Source organism: Macaca nemestrina, chromosome 17, assembly GCF_043159975.1.
Source record: "Macaca nemestrina isolate mMacNem1 chromosome 17, mMacNem.hap1, whole genome shotgun sequence".
NCBI lineage: Eukaryota > Metazoa > Chordata > Mammalia > Primates > Cercopithecidae > Macaca > Macaca nemestrina.
This window is the reverse complement of record NC_092141.1, coordinates 60,568,673-60,585,326: the sequence shown is the minus strand read 5'-3', so window position 1 is coordinate 60,585,326 and position 16,654 is coordinate 60,568,673. Positions and strand designations below refer to the sequence as shown.

Here is a 16,654-nt window from a genome sequence, read left to right as displayed (position 1 = left end):
GGTGGGTGGGGAGAGAAAGGAAGGGTGGAGGGTAGTCCGGGCGCGCTGCTCTCCCGGTTCCCGGAGGCGGATGCCTCAGTGGAGCGTGACTACCAGAGAAGCAGAGGCAGCCAAGGAAGGAAGGCAGCCAGCCATGGCCTCCGAACAGAGAGAAGGTGGCCAAGTCCCAGAGAGGGAGAGGCAGGGAAGAGCGGTCTCCCTTCTTCTGCTCCCCCAACAACAAGAGTCCAAGAGGAAAAAAAAAGTATGCTCAGCAGGCCTGCACTCCTCCTTTATGCCTGCCACCCCCCACCTCCCCCCCCCCCCCCACCCCCGAAACACACACACTCGGGAGGACACACAGCAAAACAAAGAGGGAGGTGGCGGGGGACACAGCCACCAGCCCAGCCGCATGTCTCCAGCGTGGCCTGGGCGCCCTGGTCTCCCGGGCAGGGCAGCCTCGGAACGCGAGAGGAGGGGGTTTCTCTTGGCTCCCCTCCCTCGTTTTTCTCTCCTCCAATCAGGCGCAGCCGCCTCCTTCACCCCCAGCGCCCCTGGGCCGAAGGACTCGCACCACCTGCCTCCAGCCCCCGCCCCCTCCTCTCTGCGGCCTAGCCTCAGCAGGCGCAGGAGCCCTGTGACAGGCTCCCCACAGGTTCTGCAAGGCACCCGGGAGCAAATGAGGAGCTCTGGCCGGGCCAGTCTCGGTTTCTCGCTTGTAAACTTTATTGTAACTCTTCCGCCCTTTTCAGGCGCAGACAACAGAACAAAGTATAGAGGAACAACAAAATATATAATTAGCCCTCCCTCCCCCCCATAAAGCAATTCACGGATACAGGATACATTCTCTTCACAGTAAACCTAAGAACACTTGTAACAATTGCCCACAGCGCGCATGCTAACTAAAGTAACCTCTTTTGAGAAACACTTAAGACAAAATTGTCAAACCAAAGGGGGTGGGTGGAGAGGAAAAGAGAGAAGCCAGAGAGAAAGCCAGCGAGCTGGGGGGTGCAGCGAGGAGAGAGGATTGGGAGGGGAAATGAGGACGCAGCGAGAGAGAGAGAGAGAGAGAGAGAGAGAGAGACAGACAGACAGAGAGAGAGAGAGAGAGAAGGGAGACAGAAAGAATTACGGCGTGAATAGGCAGTTTCATGTTGTTGGGAGAACTTAGCAGAAATCGGTACCTCGGTCATTACAAAGAAGCACGTTCAAAGGAAAAAAAGACCATTGCACAAGGAGGCTTTTTACATGGGGTGGGGAGGGGCATGGGGGGCTCAGCCGAGCCTTGGCCTCAGCCTCACAAGGCGAGGGAGTCCTTGCTTAAATCCTTTTCTTTCCCCCCCGGCCCCCAAGAGAAGGGAAGGAGATCCACGGTAGCTCACACACAGAAGCTATTACGAGATACTACCACTAGCGGGGACTAGCGCGGCGGGGGACTCTGCGGTGGGAGGCCCGGCTCCTGGCCCCGCTAGCGGGGCGAGAGCTCTCTCGGGCAGGGGCGCGCGGCGGCGGCGCGGCCGGGACCCGTGGACGTGCGGGCGGCCGCGGCCCTGGCAGTCCCAGCTGGAGCCTACTTCTTGTCCCCCTTCTGCGCGTCGCCCTCGTCCGCCGCCTCTGGGGCCCGCTCCAGCTTCTGTTTCTCCAGCTCCTCCTGCTCGCATTTGCTACTGGGGAACTTGTCTTTGTTGTTCTCTTTTTTCCACTTCATCCTCCGGTTCTGGAACCAGATTTTGACCTGTCTCTCTGTCAGTCCCAGCGCGTGCGATACCTCGATTCGCCGCTTGCGAGTCAGATAGGGATTAAATAGGAACTCCTTCTCCAGCTCCAGGGTCTGGTAGCGGCTGTAGGTCTGTCGGCCTCGCCTGCGTCCGGCGGCTGCTGGGAATGGGGGAAAGAGCGAGACAGAGGGGAGGGAGGGTGGGGGAGGGGGCAGAGACGGAGAAGGTTGGAAGATTCGTGAACGAGCCTAGGAGACCAGTATAATAAGGGCAGGGGACCGTCTACCCCGTGCGGGGGCGGGGGGCGCGAGAAGGCCGCGGTCAGCGGAGGAGGAGGGGCGAGGGGGATCAGACACCAGTGAATCTAAGGGAGCCAGAAAGGGGAGCCCCCTCCCCTGGTACCCAGCACCAGAGTTGGGTAGGAGGTGGTTCAGATCTATTAAAAGTGCCATAAACTTTAGGAGGAAGGATGTGAAGGAGGGGGGAAAATAAGAATAAAAAAGCCGGGTGGGGACGAATGAACCCACCTTGAAAATTCCCCAGAGCCTCTGCCCCAGAAGAAAAGTTTCTTCAGGGTAATTAAACTATAAAGCAATTGAGAAGTGCAAAAGTTGAGCGCCCCCACTCCCACCACCCTCTCTTCACTACCCCCCATAAAACAGTAAACGGGGGGGAAAAAAAAAGGAGAGGAAGAAGAAGAAAAGTAAGGCAGGGTGAGGGGTTTATAGATTCAGGAAATGTTTCTAAGCGACCCCCTTCAAGGGAAAGAAAAAAGAAAGAAAGAAGAAAGAAAGGGAAAAAGCGGCAGGCGATCGCAACGGAGCCGGCAAGTCTTCCAGAAGCTGGAGGAAATGCGCCCTGGCCTGCCCGGCCCCCTGCCCGGCCTTGGGCCCTCCCGGCCCCCTCCTGCCCCTGCCGGCCCCGAGGCGAGCTCACCTTGCGGGCGCATCCAGGGGAAGAGCTGTGTGGGCGACGGACTCTGCTCGGAGCCCTCGGCCTCCTCGCCCAGGCCGCTGGCGGCGGCAAGCTTGCAGTCTGCGTACTGCACCAGGTCTGGATCCTGCGCACCGAATAGGCTCTGGCGTTGCAGCGGGTCGTAGCCGTAGAAATTGCCGGGGTCCCCGTGGCACGCCACGGCGCAGGGGTTCTGCTGGTAGGGAGCCGTGGACAGCGACGACGGCCCGTGGTAGAACTCCTGGATTTGCGAAGGGTGCTGGAAGCTGCCGCCGCTGCTGGGACCGTACACCACGGTGGGTCGGCCACCCAAGTCCTGGGCGAAGCCGCAGTCATAATAATTGGGGCGCAGGGACTCCCCGGTTTTGTATTTGGAGAACAGTGAGTTGACGAAATAAGAGCTCATTTTATTGAATTTTGAGGCGGCGGCGGCGGCGGAGGCTGTAGTTGGGGGCTGTTGGGGAGGGGGTGGGGAGGGGGAAAGGGAGGGAGAGAGAAAAAAAAACGCGGATTCGCCGGCTTCTAGTCACCCTCGCCAGGAAAGGAGAGGGAAAGAGAGGAGGAAAAAAAAGAAAAGAAAAGAAAGAAAAGGCGAAGAAGATCTCGAAGTCGCCACACTTTTTGTGATTTCCAGGAATAGAAAAGGACAGAGAAGCCTCCAAAAGTCTAAGCTTGCATGGCAGCCGCGGCTCGCTCGCCCTCCCCCCACCCCCCACCCCCCAAACAAAAATATACCGCCACTTAAAGAGGTCCTCGCTTTACATTTCGAAGAAGGGATGCCAGTTCATAAACAGTTTTCGGTGATTTACTTCCCTGCAAATGAGTTGTTTCATATTTTGCACTGTCTTTTCATGATCATTTGCATCCATTAGAGACCCCGCATCCTATTGGCTTCTTCGTACTCCTCCCGGACAGAACGCAGAGCGAGGGTGAGAGCGAGAGAGAGCGAGCGAGAGAGAGAGCTAGAGCGAGAGAGCGCCAGGGAGTGAGGAGAGAGCGGAAAAAAAAAAAGGAGGGGAAGAAAAAAACAACCAGGGAGAGAGAAGGGGAGAGGGGGAGAGAGAGGGGGAGAGGGAGAGAGGGTGAGAGAGAATGAATACGGATTAAATCTGTTTAACTACCTACATTAATGAGATATCTCTCGCCTCACAACAAATCAAATACCTTCGCAGACCACCCCCAAAGACTGATGTGGGGGAGTCACGGAAAAAAACACGCACACACACATACACAACGCGCCAGGCGTAGGCACGCTGTTAATTTCGCGATTTTAACGAGGCAATTGGAGTCTTTCTAAATGTCAGGGTCGCTTCGGAAAAATGTAAAAGAACACGGTTTAATTGCGCCGAGTTTTAAAAGGTCCTATAAATGTAATTGGTATTTTAATACAAGTTATCAAATCATACAGCTTCCTCTCCTAAACATATTTTCAAACAAACGAGGTAGTCATATTTAAAGCTTTAATGATCAATTTCCTTATTATTGATAAAGGTTTAACTATCGTGTGGAGGGAATTGGCTGGGTAACCGGCCCCCCAAAAAACGGCTGTAAACTCTTTAACAAACTATAAAACGCAATAAAGCCGGAGTCTGTTGTTGTTTATGCCGCAGCGCATAAAAGCTGTTAGCATTTTACGAGTTCTTTCCTCTACAGCTATAAAACTGCAGCTTCGATCGCCCCCGCCGCCCGACTGCAGCACGGTGGGGGTGACGAAGCCGAAATGAGAATGATTATGGGGATTTTTTTCGGCACAAACGGTGACTTTTCTGAGATTTTCATCTCCTTCTATCCTGGCAAGCACCTGCCCCCACCCCTTCTCTGGAGCCCCCAAAAGGTCCCCTCTCTGCCCTGCCCTCTCTGCCCTGCCCTGGCCAGTCACAAAACTTCCTCTCATTAAACAAATAAGCAAAGATTTTCTGTGAAACAGGGATCTGGGAGATCTTAAGAAGGGAACGGGAGGGAAGAAGAAACTTTCTGGTTAATGAGCAGTGGTTGAAGCACAGAGCAAAGTTCGAGCTGCCACTGCCGATTCTGCAGGTTTGTGCAATCTCTGCTTGCTGAAAAGGGGGTCTCCCGAAGGCCCTTCAGCCCAGTCAGCACTTTTGAGGGCAGACTTTGCATGAGGGGAGAGGGCCTGATGCCATCAGAGGGATGAAGCCCCACTGGGCTACCCCACAACTGCACCTCAGGACCCAGTAGCCAAGCCCAATTATTAGCAGCTCCCAACCTTCTCAGGCCGACCCCCACACCTTCTGCAGTGCCCTAGGGTGAGAGGGCACCACTGAGCCCATCAACGCATCAAAAGGAAAGAAGGTTCGGTATCAGACCCTGGCACCTGGCCTTGGTGTCTGCTGTCCTATGCTCTCAGCCGCCCTAGGCAGTGCCTGCAGAGTATGTGTTTGGGAGGCATCTATTAGTCCTCAGTGTCCCCAAGACCTTTTGAGCCAGTCACCACTTAAACTGACTTCGGTGTGGGATTCAGATAGAGTAAGGTTTCTAAGTCCCCCATTTTCTCTCCTTTCCCCTTGGGGAGCCTCTGGTTAAACCTGGCTCTCCCTGCAGACCTGGGGACCAGAGGCCTGAACACGGAAAGCTGGAACAAGCTGACTGGGTGCCACACTCTGTGGCCACTGCATTCCCTGCCTACCGGGCCTCACGATGATGGTGGCCAGGCTTTAGAAGGCCTCAGTCTGAGGGTCAGAACCAATAGCCTCCTGTAGCAGCAGATTGGTAAGGGAGAGGAAGGAGAGAAAGAAAGAAAATTTTGAGCAACAGAAGTGGAGGCTTTACAAATACATTCAATCCATTGTTTATTCAGGAAACAGTGGTTTGTTTTTCGACGGGCACCTTTTGGGGACCCCATACACCCCAACATTTGTAAAAATGAAACTCACTTTTCCAAAGGGAACCTTACCAGTGAGATCATTTAGTTCTTCAAAAGTGAACCCAGAGAATGAGAGAGGGGCTAGAAGGGGGAGAGAGGTAAAGGAAAGGAGGAGTGGAGAGAACCAGGGCTTTGAATTTTCAGCGCTTGGCTGAGGGGACCGTGAGGCAACGGAGGGCCGAGTTAAGTTGTTGCCGAAGCAAACATTTTTATCAAGTGCAGAGGATTTTATGGTCATTATTTGAAAACTCACCGGCTAGGTACAAATTCAATGGCTTGTTCTAAATCATCTCCACACCGTGCCAGAAATTCCTGATGGAAGGAAAATGTTTCTATTATGGAGGGGGGGGGACCAGAAAGAGCGAGGAGACAATTTATAAACACCCAGCGGAGGGCAGATTTATTAGAGAAATTCAAGTTGAGGAGAAACTCCGCTTACCTCCTTACATTGAGTCTTGGTGGGGGAGAGGAGATGTTGCAGCTGGGGTGATTTTGAAGGGGAGGGTGTATCTATTGCTGGCGCAGGTTTGTCGGATGGAAGGCAGGGATCCGGCGGGGCCGGGAGGACATAGGAGATTTGGAATGCAAGGGGCTGTGGACAGTCACCAGGGTGCGGGTCTCAAAACGAAAGTGCCCGGAGTCCAGACCTCCAGCTGCTCAATGAGGAAAGGACCGGCGCGCCCCCAGGTCTGCCTGCGGCCAGGGCCAAGGCGCGCGGAAGCCGCAACTCTCACCTGGAAGCCGAGGAACCCAGGGAGAACCGAGCTCCAGCGTCCTGACGCCGCGCCCGCCTTCGCGCCCATGGGAAAACGCGCATTCTTTGGGGCCGCGCAAAGCATCCAGAGGCGATATCCGAGCTTTCCCGCACCCCGCTGCCCTGGGGAGCCCCTGCCCCTTGCCTAGATCGCCCTGCGCGAGCCCAGCCCAGCCCCGGACTCATACAAAGGCTTGCGCCCAGAGCTTGCATACCAGAGCTTGCGCCCGTGCGAAGCCGCCCTGCCGGCTCCGAGCACCTCCGAATCCCCACAAAAGCTATGGCTCCATTCCCCCACACAAATTGGGGGGTCTCGGGCTGGCTTATGCGATTGCTTTTCTCTCTAGCTGGTGGGCAGCCCGCCTCAGGGCAGCTTCCTCTCCATCCTACCTTCTTTTGCCGACTCGCCCCTCTCACCTGACCTGCTCACCCGCATCCAAGGACATTCCTTTCGCCTCCCTTCACTGAAAATCTCGTTTTTTCGAATCAATTCTTCTTTTGGATTTGGACCCATTATTCCTATTATTACTATTATTCCCCGTTTTCACGCATTTGTTGCCCCACGGAACACAGCAACTGGGTGAGAAGCACTGAGCCCTCCTCGTGGGGAAAATTCAGAAATTGACCATTTGAGAAGATGGGGAACACTACTATAACTGAAATCTATAAAATGGGGGTAAGGCCATAAAGAGCCCTATTTTTTTTTATTGGGGGCAAATTATTCATGACTTTTGGTAGCACTCAGTTCCTGGATTCAGGGCCGACCAAGGCGCGGTGCGGGGCGCAGACATCCTGAGCCGCCGCTCCCGGGAGTTTCACATGGAGCAAGGGTGCCATCTAGCGGCTCCTTTGCGAAAAGGCGCCGCAGCCAACGGCTCCACCAGTTTTCTGGGAGAGTAGCCGCAGAAGCGGCCAGCAGGAAAAACTTTCAAAACTAGCAGGAAAAGGGGAGGGATAGGTAGCGGGCGTCGGGATCAGGAAACGGTGCATGAAATTGTGTAGATAAGCTAAAAAACAGAAAAAAAAAAAAAAAAGAAAAAACACCACACAGAGGAGGAAAACAAAAGAAGCCCTAAGCTTTTTTCTTTCTACGTACACCTTCCACCCCTGTCCCTAATTTCTAGTGGAGACCACAAACCAGTGCGCCCTTTGTGGCCTGTAAAAAGGGGGACCGCGCACTTTTCAAACTTCACACGACTGTTTCAAATCCTGAGGAGAAACAATTGGGCTTTTTGTCGTCGGGGGAGAGGAGGCCTGACAGGATGGGACGAGACTGTAAAAGAATCAAGAGGCTGCCCGCGCCCAGACGTCTGGCCCCGCCGGACCTGCGTGCGTGTGTGTGTGTGTGTGTGTGTGTGTGTGTGTGTGTGTGCGCGTGTGTGTGTGTGTGTGTGTGTGTGTGTGTGTGCGCGCGCGCGCGCGCAGGAGACTCCTCGTTTCGGACGCCTGATTTTGGAGGGGGTGTGAAGAACAAAGACAAGAGTCCCAATTGCAATCTCTGAAGCATGTGAGACAACAGAGTGTTCTTCCCCGGCTTCTCTCCTCTCCCTCTCTGACCCCAGCCCCCTCATCCCCCGCCCCGGAAACCCGGAGTCCCGCGTTCTGGGCGTGTGAGGGTGAAGGCTGCCGGAGCGCGGCCCTCCCATTCCCCCGCCCGGCCGGCAGCCCCGGCCCAGCTGCGGCTCTCTCAGCTCCGGAAAGTTTCCCCTCGCTGTTTGCTTTGCTGCTGTTTAGTTTCTTAACCTTCAGAAATTTATACGCTATAAACTTTTATAGCGGTCATATTCTTTTATTGCTGCGCACACGGCATTGAATTCCTCTCCCGGCTTCTCTCTGCCTCGCACTCTGGCGGTCTCCCTCTCTGAATCTCTCTTTTATGACAACTGATTTCCCCATCTCCAGCTTCCGAGCCTCCGCATCTTCGCCTTTGTTTGTCTTTAAAGAAGCAGCCCTGGGCTGGGGACCCAGACGCTGCTGGCAGAGGCCCCTCCAAGCGCCCTCGCCCCTACCACGCAGCACTGCCCTCTGTTCCCCTCTGTTCCCGCCTCGCTGAGCGTTTGCTTTAGGCAGAAACCGACGTTCTGTGTTTGCTGTCAGCACTGGCTGGGCCTGGGTAGCCCAGGATGGGGCAGGAGCCTGGTCTACACCCGCAGTAAAGTCAGATTCATTTTGTATCCCCAGTGAAACCCTCCTTGGAGGGTGCCTGTCCGGGCCTGCCTGACGCCGAGTTCCGCTTTCTCCTGCCTCCTGCCCTCACTCGGATCAGTTTGTCCTTTCGTTGGAGGAGGGTAGGCCTGGCCTTTTCACTTGCAGGCTCCCTTCACTCGGCCATGCTTTGTTCCCAACTCTACCCCAACCCGCAGGGTCTCCGCGGGCCGCAGTGTTGTCGGCTTGGGTTGGGGAGAGGCTCCTGCGGAAGGCCGGCTCGGGAGCGCCCGCCCGGCCGAAGTGGAATCCCAAGGCCTGGATGAGAAGCGCAGGCTGCCCAAAACTGCGGTCTTCATGAGAGGCTCTGGCGAAATCCCTCAGTCTGAGAGGGACAAAAAGGTGCCTCTTGAAACTGAGTTTAATTCTGGGGTCCTTTTGGGAGGTGAATTTTTCTACTAACACATTTCTGCTTCACACTCAATGCCCTCTCCACCCTTTGCAGAGGTGCTTACCCAGGTTTCAGCCCCTACCAACCCAACCCAGCTCAGACCAAGGCTGCTACCCTGTGGCTCAAACTGGAGCCTCCAACGCCAGCTGGAGGCCGAGAACCCTAAGGGGTTGGCTCCCTTTGAATGGAAGGAAGGAGATTCCAGCCCTCTGGAGGCCTCTGTCTAGACCTAGGCACCCTGCTGCAGGGAAGAACAGAGGGAAATTACTGTGTTCCTCCCTTGCATCATATTTTAAAGTGGCCAAACTAAGGTGACATTCTCAGGAGCTGCAGGAAGACCTACCTTCCCTCCTATTTTCAAGTCAGTGAGGAGGTCTCAGGACCTCATTGCTCTCCAGACCCTGTCCCCTCTCCAGACAACCCACATTTCCTTCCCCACCACCTCCAGTTTTCCAGTTCTCCTGTTGGAAGGCTCTTGATCAGTTTAACCAGTAGTCTTGGGACCTGAGGTCTGGGACTGGCTCTCAGCTCCACCTCTAGAGAGCTCTGCAGGGGACCTTGCCCTGCAGGGTCTAAGGAGAAACCTCCTGAACTCAGCTATCTTTTGTTTTTTTTTTTTCCAAGCCTTTCTCCTGACAACTGGGATCTCTACCTATGGTCAGGCCCAGAGAGCCAACACAGAATAAGACACAGGAGAGATTTATTTTCTATAGTGATATATATTTTTTGTTCTTTTTCTTTTTTTCTTCCAAAACAAACAATTAGAGCTCTAGGCCCCTACCCCTCCCCACTCCCACCCAGAACCCTCCCATATAATCGACAACTGAAAACAGGCGAGACAATCACCCCCAAAGAAATCACGAAACACAAGCACAATTTCACGACAGCCACCGACAAAGCAAAAAACTTCTACTGGAATGTCCCCTTGCAGGATCAGGAGAAGCAGGAGCAAGAGTCTACGAATTGAAGGGGATTGAGAAGTAGGGGAGCAGGGGGAGGAGGGGAAGCAGAGAGTAAGCTTCCATCTGATGCTTAGGTGCGATTTTGCCTCTTTCCTTTGCACGCGGGACTGTTCCCCAGAAGCGCGCGCACGCACCAGCCGCGCAGATCGGCATCCAGGCCCATGAAGCAGGAGGCAAAGCCCGGCCCTGAGGCCGGTCTCCTTTAGCGCTGGGGCTGCAGCCGCCAGGCCCGGGGCTCCTCCGCGTGGGTCGAGAAGCCGACGGGATTCGGAGGAACGCGTAGAGCTTTGAGCGCTGGGGCCATTGCTCCTCCCTGTCCCAGACCACTTGTCCCGGAAGGGAGCTTGGGAATCGATTCACAATAAATTTTCATTCGGACTCTCCTGGCCTGGCTTTCCTGTCTACAGCGGGGTTTGACCTAGCGGGGAATGGAGGGTGGAGGGGGTTTTCTACAAGGGGCGGCTTTACTCGCGGGTGCAAGGTGGATTCGAGAGTTGATTTCAGAGCTAGGGAGGATGCGGAAGAATGCAGGGCCTGTGGAGAGTAAGAGAAGCTACAGTCTGTCAAGTGGTGCACAGATGAACAGGAGGACAACATTGTCAAGGCTCTACGACCCACAGTTTGACCTTCTTTTGTTGGAAGGAGAGGGAAACATCATGCAGAATTAAACATTTCCTGCAACAAAATGTACATGTTGGTGGGAGGTGGCGAGTAGCTCCACCTAAGATACCTTCATAAAACCAAGTGCTGCCTTTTCTTGTACTTTCTAGCCCACCAGCTTGGGGGCTAGGTTTGCCCCATCTTCCCCATGGCCCTTGGCCTGAGAATAGTTGGCAACTCCATGGGGATGGTATGGCAATGCTACAGCCTTTGGGCTGCAACACCTCACTCAGGAGTCTGCCTCTAGACATCTCCCCAGTGGGTATTTGCATCAGGGATAGAATCCGGGCTTGCCTGATGATCTGAGGACTGTTTTGCCAAATTTGGTGTGCGATGGTCTGCATCTGGAGCGTCATTTCACTTGGCTGAAGGGTGGTTGTGAGCTTGCCCCATTATTACTGTGTGGGTGTCTGCTGAGCTGTGTGGAGTTGGAGTGTTCCTGGGTGACTTTTGGGTGGGTGTAGAGAAGAAACAGGCAAGCTGGAAGTGAGGGGCTAGGACTTCCCAGAAAAATTACAGGGCATACTAGGAGCTTGACTAGGGTCTCTCTTTCCTTGTGGCCAATCACATTCTTAGGAACCAGCTACTTCTATCTTCTAAATCAACAAAACTTTCTCCTGACACCCAGGGAGAAGAGAGAGACAGGTAAGGGCAAAGGAAAGGAGAGAGGCTCTAGGTGCAGATAAAGGACTTAGAAGAGAGACTCCCTTCCCCCATTCACTTGAATACATCCCAGACAACGCTGGCTTTGCAGTCGTCACATAAATAAGAGTGAGATGGGGAAGAGCTGGGGAGGACTGGGGGTAATCTTTAATCTTTACTCTTTGCCCTGCTCCTTATTCATTTTCTTCATTTTCATCCGCCGGTTCTGAAACCAGATTTTGACTTGTCTCTCACTCAGATTGAGGAGTCTGGCCACTTCGTGCCTACGGTCCCTGGTGAGGTACATATTGAACAGAAACTCCTTCTCTAGCTCCAGCGTCTGGTATTTGGTGTAGGGACAGCGCTTTTTCCGGGAGGAGCGAGCGTGCAGCCAGTTGGCGGAGGGGTTGGCTGAAAGAGAAGCAGCGATAGAATCAAAGAAAGGAAAGGGGTTGAAGGGCCCCAGACCAAGAGGGCACACCCTTGGTCTCCACTCCCCATCTTGCACTGGAGAAGAGGCCACCTGGGCCTTCAAGTTCTCAGGAAGGGTGTCACAGATGGGCCAGCCACTGCTATAGACACCTCCAGGTGAGAAGCTGTGTGGAAAGGATGGAGCCAAACGTAGGCCCAGGCTTCTTCAACATTTCCAAAGCTCTGCCTATATCAAGTTCCCTCTCAATTTTTCTCCACTTGGGTCCAAACTGCTTAGGACTCAGGTCAGAGTTCAGCATGGTTGAAGCCCCACCAGCAGCACCCCCAGGCTGGCTAGGGGTGGGTAGCTGACTTGAAGGGTCCTGGCTCTAGGAGGTGAGAGGAGGATTTGGGTGGGGAAGTGAGATGTCTGTTCAGTTACCACATTTGGGGTGTCACTTCACCCCAAGAGACCTTTCAGCCCTTCAGTCTAGTCCCAGTACACCCTGCCTTGATCACAAACTTGTGTCTCTAGACCACATGGCAGCAGGCATGTGTGTCTGTGTAGAAATCTCCCCCTCTGTTACCACCACACACCACAAATATGGGTCTGCACTTAGAGCCACAAACAGGCAGCACACTCCAATTCACACGCAACGCAATTGCAACCATTTATCAACTCCAGCCTATGGACAGGGGAGCGCCAGGGGCTCACAGATAACTTATGGTTGCAATAGTCTCTCTCCTTTTCAGCTCCTGCTCAGCTCACAGTTTGGCTAACACAAGTTCAGGGAAATTGGGGAGTAAAATTGCTCCAGTCCCAAGGTGGGGAGCCAGGGGTGATGTGGAGGTAAAAGGAAGCCCTTCACAGCACACCTAGCCTTAACTGGTCCTATGTGGGGGCTGGAGGGGAGAAGAGGGTAACTGAGTGGAAGAGAGGAAACAAAAATATATACAGGCTTCTCTTCTTCTTACCCTCTCTCCCCCTGCTCTGGAACTCAAAAAAGTTGCCAAATAAAGCTAAGCCAATTAAAAATAATAGCCACCAGCTACTAGCTTCCTTCTCCCCAAGTGAAAAACACTGGATTTTTTTTATATATAAAAAATTTGGTTCATCCTACACTAAGTACCCTGTCTTACCAATTTGCAGTGCTATTTCCTTAATGTGATTGCCTGGGATGGGACCCGCAGCCGCATTAAATATGAAAGAGGGAAAAAACTGTTAATAATTGATTCTAGCCAAATGGCTGCCTTGCAATAATGGGCTTTTCAGGGAGAGTTTGGGGTTTTAGGGTGGTGAGTCGGTTTGGGAGTGTGCGGGGAGAGTTGGGGAAGAATGTCTTCCCCAAATGCCAGCTCTTAGGATTCCACCTGGCGGGTTGGAGGTGACAGGACCCTGCAGGGAATGGAGCAGCTCTTTACTCTCCAGCAGGCAAGGATGCACTAAAGAGCCCTGGGGCCACTCCGTCAATGGGAAACCTAGCAGGGCAAGGAGAGACGAAAAAATCCCTACCTCCCAAAAAGAGTAAGAAACGAGGACTTGATTCACCAGCCTGCGAGTCATTGTTTGGGGCTGAGTTCCCTCGCCGAAGGGCCCTTCTCAACCTTAAAAATAAGTAATAGGAGAACCCTCTCTTCTCACCTAGTAGCACCTCCTGGAAATCAGCCAGACTTGGCGTTCTGACTGGGGTGCTTTTGAGGAGTGGGAGGTGATGGGAAACTACCCATAAACGGTAAAGTTCTCCGCCTCTCTGCAACCCTCTCTTCCCCCACCCCTCCTCTCCCCGGGATGTCCCGATATTCGGAAGCGATTCCCCGACTCCCCAAGAGGCGGACAGCCCGGGCTGGGGCTAGGGAGCCCCGCAGAGAGCAGCGGGGTGGGGGAAGGACCGCAGAAAAGGAAGCGGCAGCCCCGGCGAAGATGCCGAGGAGGAGAGGGGCCACCAGAGGGAAGGCTCCCGGGGAGGGGCCGGCGCATCCGGGGAGGGGGCTCAGTCACCGCGTCCTGGGCTTCCCCCGCCCCTCCCGGCGCCGGTTGCGGACTCTGAGCGGCTACAGCACGAGATCTGCTAGGAACAATTCTCCGCCAAGCTGTTGCATCGCAAATAAAATCCTAATGAGCCCCCTCCCCCTTCCCCTTGGCCGGCTTTTACGGTCTGCGCGTGGAGCGGGGAGCTCTGCCAGCCGCACGGTCCCGGGCAGCCCAGTGCGCTCCGGCCCTTGCCCTCGCCGGCTCTCCGCCTCGCTGGCCGCTGGCCCCCGGCCCCACCAGCTCCTCTCCCGGCCGTCGCCGGTCTCTGGCCGGGCTTTCAGCTGGGGCCTCCGGGAGACAGGGGAAAGAGGGCCGAGAGAGCTGCAAGTCGATCCCAGAGCCCCTGTTCCCCGCACGACTTGAAGAAGTGGGGGCAGCGCTCCTCTGGCGGCCTCAGTCTCTCCCCTTCCAGAGCACGCAGCTTTCCCCCTTCCCTCCGACTTTCCTTCCTCTCCCCTCCTCCCGGCCCGCTCTCCGGCCACCACCGCAGTTTCCCTTCACATGGTCGGCAGTTTATTGCCTTTCCCCTCCCCGCCCCCTCCTGGCCTTCGGCCTGGGTATTTCCTCACTTTTTATAACTTACTTTGATCCGGCCTCTCTTTGTCCTCGCTTCCTTCGCAAATTTTATTGTCCCCGTAGCCGGGTCTTTGATTAGACAGCACGGCCTCCCTGCCCGCCGAAGTTTCCAAACTGTACTCGGGCGTGCCCTGTTTAAGCAGCTCCCCAGGCGCGCCCAGCAGCGGCTCCGCCTTCACCGCCGCCTGGCCCTGCCCCGGGGCCGCTTCGCCGCGCGGCGCGGGCTCCAGCCAGGTGCGGAGGTACCTGCTCTCGGCCGGCGGGACGCCCTGGGGCTGGATGTAAGGGTGGTAGACGGACGGCAGGCTCCCGGACGCGTGCGGGCTCAGCGGCGCCCAGGAGGCGCCGAACACCGGCGCTTTGGGCTGGAAGCTGCACGAGGGGAACTCCAGGTGCTCCGCGTGGCCCGGCTGCCGCGGGCTCGCGTACTGGCCAGAAGGAAACTTGGCTGGAGGCGCGTCCTCACTCTCGTGACTTATGATCGAGTCGACATAATAGCTGCTAAGCGTCCCAGAAATGGACATTCTCAGACATTATCCGGGCGCTCGCAGGGGGAAGGGAAGCGCTCGCGCGGCGGCGCCCAAGCAGGGAGAGGTGGCACCCGGACCGGTGTGAGGGCTTTCGGACGCGACCCCCCCAGCCCCCCACCCTCCCACCCCCACCCCCTGCTCAACTTCTCAGCCAACAAAGTACAGTGGAGCAGCCAGGCTCAGCGCTCCTTGCAAAATGATTGGTCAAAGTTTTTCCGACTGCCTGATAAAGCGTCAGCTCCGACATAAATCAATCGGGCGAGGGGGCTGCGCTCTCGCTGTCATCCGTCCGCACCGCATTCCATATCGAGGATGGATTGTTTTATGCTGATGCAATGTGCTATCACGTCAGGGCTCCGGCGGCCACGTAACCTCAGCCTGAGCTGCCGGCTGCCCGGTCCCCCCTCCCGCTGCAGGAAGGGGGGCAGTTCTCGACATGGGGCGGCGGGGGCGGAGGAGAGGCGGAGGGAAGCGGCGGGCTGCCTCGGGAGGGACGCAGGCTGTGGAGCCCTCTCCCCAGGCGGGTCGGGGAGGGAGGGAGAGCAAGGGCGGAGGGAGGGAGAGAGCCTCAGCCCGGGGAGCAGCCACAGAGGCCCGAGAGGATACTGGAAGAGGAGGTGGTCCTGTCCCCCCCAACACACACCTCCACCTCCACCCCACAGGCCCTCATTTCCTCTTCTCTGTCCCCTTGACAGAAGATGTTTATTAAACAACAGCAGCAGCAGCAATCCACAGGAGATGAAGTAAAAGGATGAGGGGAAAAGTTGGGGATTTTAGGACGTTGTCCGCTTTGGAGGGGGCTCTCTGTGCACTATTTGTAGAGATTTACATGACTGGGAGCTTCCCTGGACCCCTCAGTAGCTGAGGGAAGAGGAGAGAGGTGAATAAAACGGCTGAGTGTCCAAGAATCCACTATTTGTCCTGAAATTAGAAACTGCTTGAGGTTAAAGGGATCCATCAGGCCCCGGAAACGTGAGCCTAGGAAAGAGTTTAATACAAGGAACCAGAGCGCCTTTACATTTATTGGGCCTTTCTGACTCTGGCCAGAAGGATGGATTTAAGATGGTGGTGGTGAGGTGGGGGCGGCGGGGGGGGGGGAATTGCCATTTCTCCTTTTCTCCACTGAATAACTGAATAACCACCCAGGCCCCTAAAATTGCCCTGATGAAGGAGCTGAATAGCAGAAAGGGTTAAGGACACTTCCCTGAGGTGTCACCAGAGTAGAGGCCTGGGAAAGGATCCCCAGTCAGCAAGGGAAGGGGTCCCAAGTTATCTCCCCTTCCATCCAAAGAGGAAGGAGCCTGGGCTGAGTTTTCAGCCCTCCTGTATCACTCCTCTCACCCAGGGCTCCTGCTCTGGAGACTTCCAAACACCGATATAGGGGCCAGTGTGGACAGGGAGCCCACAGTCAGTCTCTTCCCCTCGCTGCCTTACCCCCTGCAGACTGCCTCACTGGAACTTCCAAATAGCCCTTTTTATATATATCTACTCTGTGGCCCTGGGCAGGGACCCCTGGGGCCCACCGACTGGCTTCCTCGCTCCTCTGGCAGCCCCTGCTCCTCAGCTTCTGCCCTGGTTGCAGTTGCCTCTCCTGGCACTTGCGGAGGTGTGACCCTTGGACAGACCCAGTTCTCCTGGGGTTGGGCTCAGGGGTAGATTGGGAAGGATTTCTCCGCAACTCTCTGACTCTGCATCCTAATAAGGTAGGCTGCCCTCAGTCTGGTCCTTTTAGCAAAAGTGGGGCCTCTCTAACTTGAGGCCGTATCTTTTTGGCCACCTACCCCTCTGCCTTGTAGAAGGCTGTGGATCACCTCCCACACAGGCACACACTCCCACCCGCTTTTCTTTCCAAATGAAGCCATCTCGTGTCGTTACATGTGAAATACGAGGGTGAAGCGCCATATTTCTTCACATTATGGCGATTTCAAAATGATTTTTTAAAGATCAATGCCGGGC

General features: G+C 55.2%; 2 protein-coding genes across 4 annotated transcripts; both read right to left on the bottom strand.

The window, feature by feature from the left end:
• Positions 1-683: 683 nt before the first annotated feature.
• On the bottom strand, positions 684-6,131 carry LOC105472324 (homeobox B8). Of its 3 annotated transcripts, none has more exons than XM_071081965.1 (5): positions 5,975-6,131; positions 5,789-5,847; positions 3,387-3,613; positions 2,634-3,105; positions 684-1,857 (listed from the first exon to the last, which is right to left on the bottom strand). In XM_071081965.1, exons 4-5 carry the CDS (start codon positions 3,055-3,057, stop codon positions 1,550-1,552), a joined length of 732 nt encoding a protein of 243 aa, XP_070938066.1. In that variant the 5' UTR covers positions 3,058-3,105; positions 3,387-3,613; positions 5,789-5,847; positions 5,975-6,131; the 3' UTR covers positions 684-1,549. The 3 variants fall into 3 exon arrangements, with proteins under 3 accessions (XP_070938066.1, XP_011723760.1, XP_070938067.1); XM_071081966.1 differs by having other exon boundaries at positions 1,496-1,854; XM_011725458.3 differs by lacking the exon at positions 5,789-5,847.
• Positions 6,132-9,584: 3,453 nt separating this feature from the next.
• On the bottom strand, positions 9,585-14,781 carry LOC105472323 (homeobox B9). Its single transcript, XM_011725455.3, has 2 exons — positions 14,176-14,781; positions 9,585-11,560 (listed from the first exon to the last, which is right to left on the bottom strand). Exons 1-2 carry the CDS (start codon positions 14,690-14,692, stop codon positions 11,325-11,327), a joined length of 753 nt encoding a protein of 250 aa, XP_011723757.1. The 5' UTR covers positions 14,693-14,781; the 3' UTR covers positions 9,585-11,324.
• Between the last annotated feature and the right edge of the window lie 1,873 nt (positions 14,782-16,654).

Bases quoted from the DNA above. Each gene is read 5' to 3' on its own strand.
- LOC105472323 (XM_011725455.3), bottom strand. From the start codon at position 14,692: ATGTCCATTTCTGGGACGCTTAGCAGCTATTATGTCGACTCGATCATA. The intron at 11,561-14,175 runs GTAAGTTATAAA...CTTCTCTTTCAG, and splicing joins CAAAGAGAGGCCGGATCAAA to CCAACCCCTCCGCCAACTGG.
- LOC105472324 (XM_071081965.1), bottom strand. From the start codon at position 3,057: ATGAGCTCTTATTTCGTCAACTCACTGTTCTCCAAATACAAAACCGGG. The intron at 1,858-2,633 runs GTGAGCTCGCCT...CCCCATTCCCAG, and splicing joins CCCCTGGATGCGCCCGCAAG to CAGCCGCCGGACGCAGGCGA.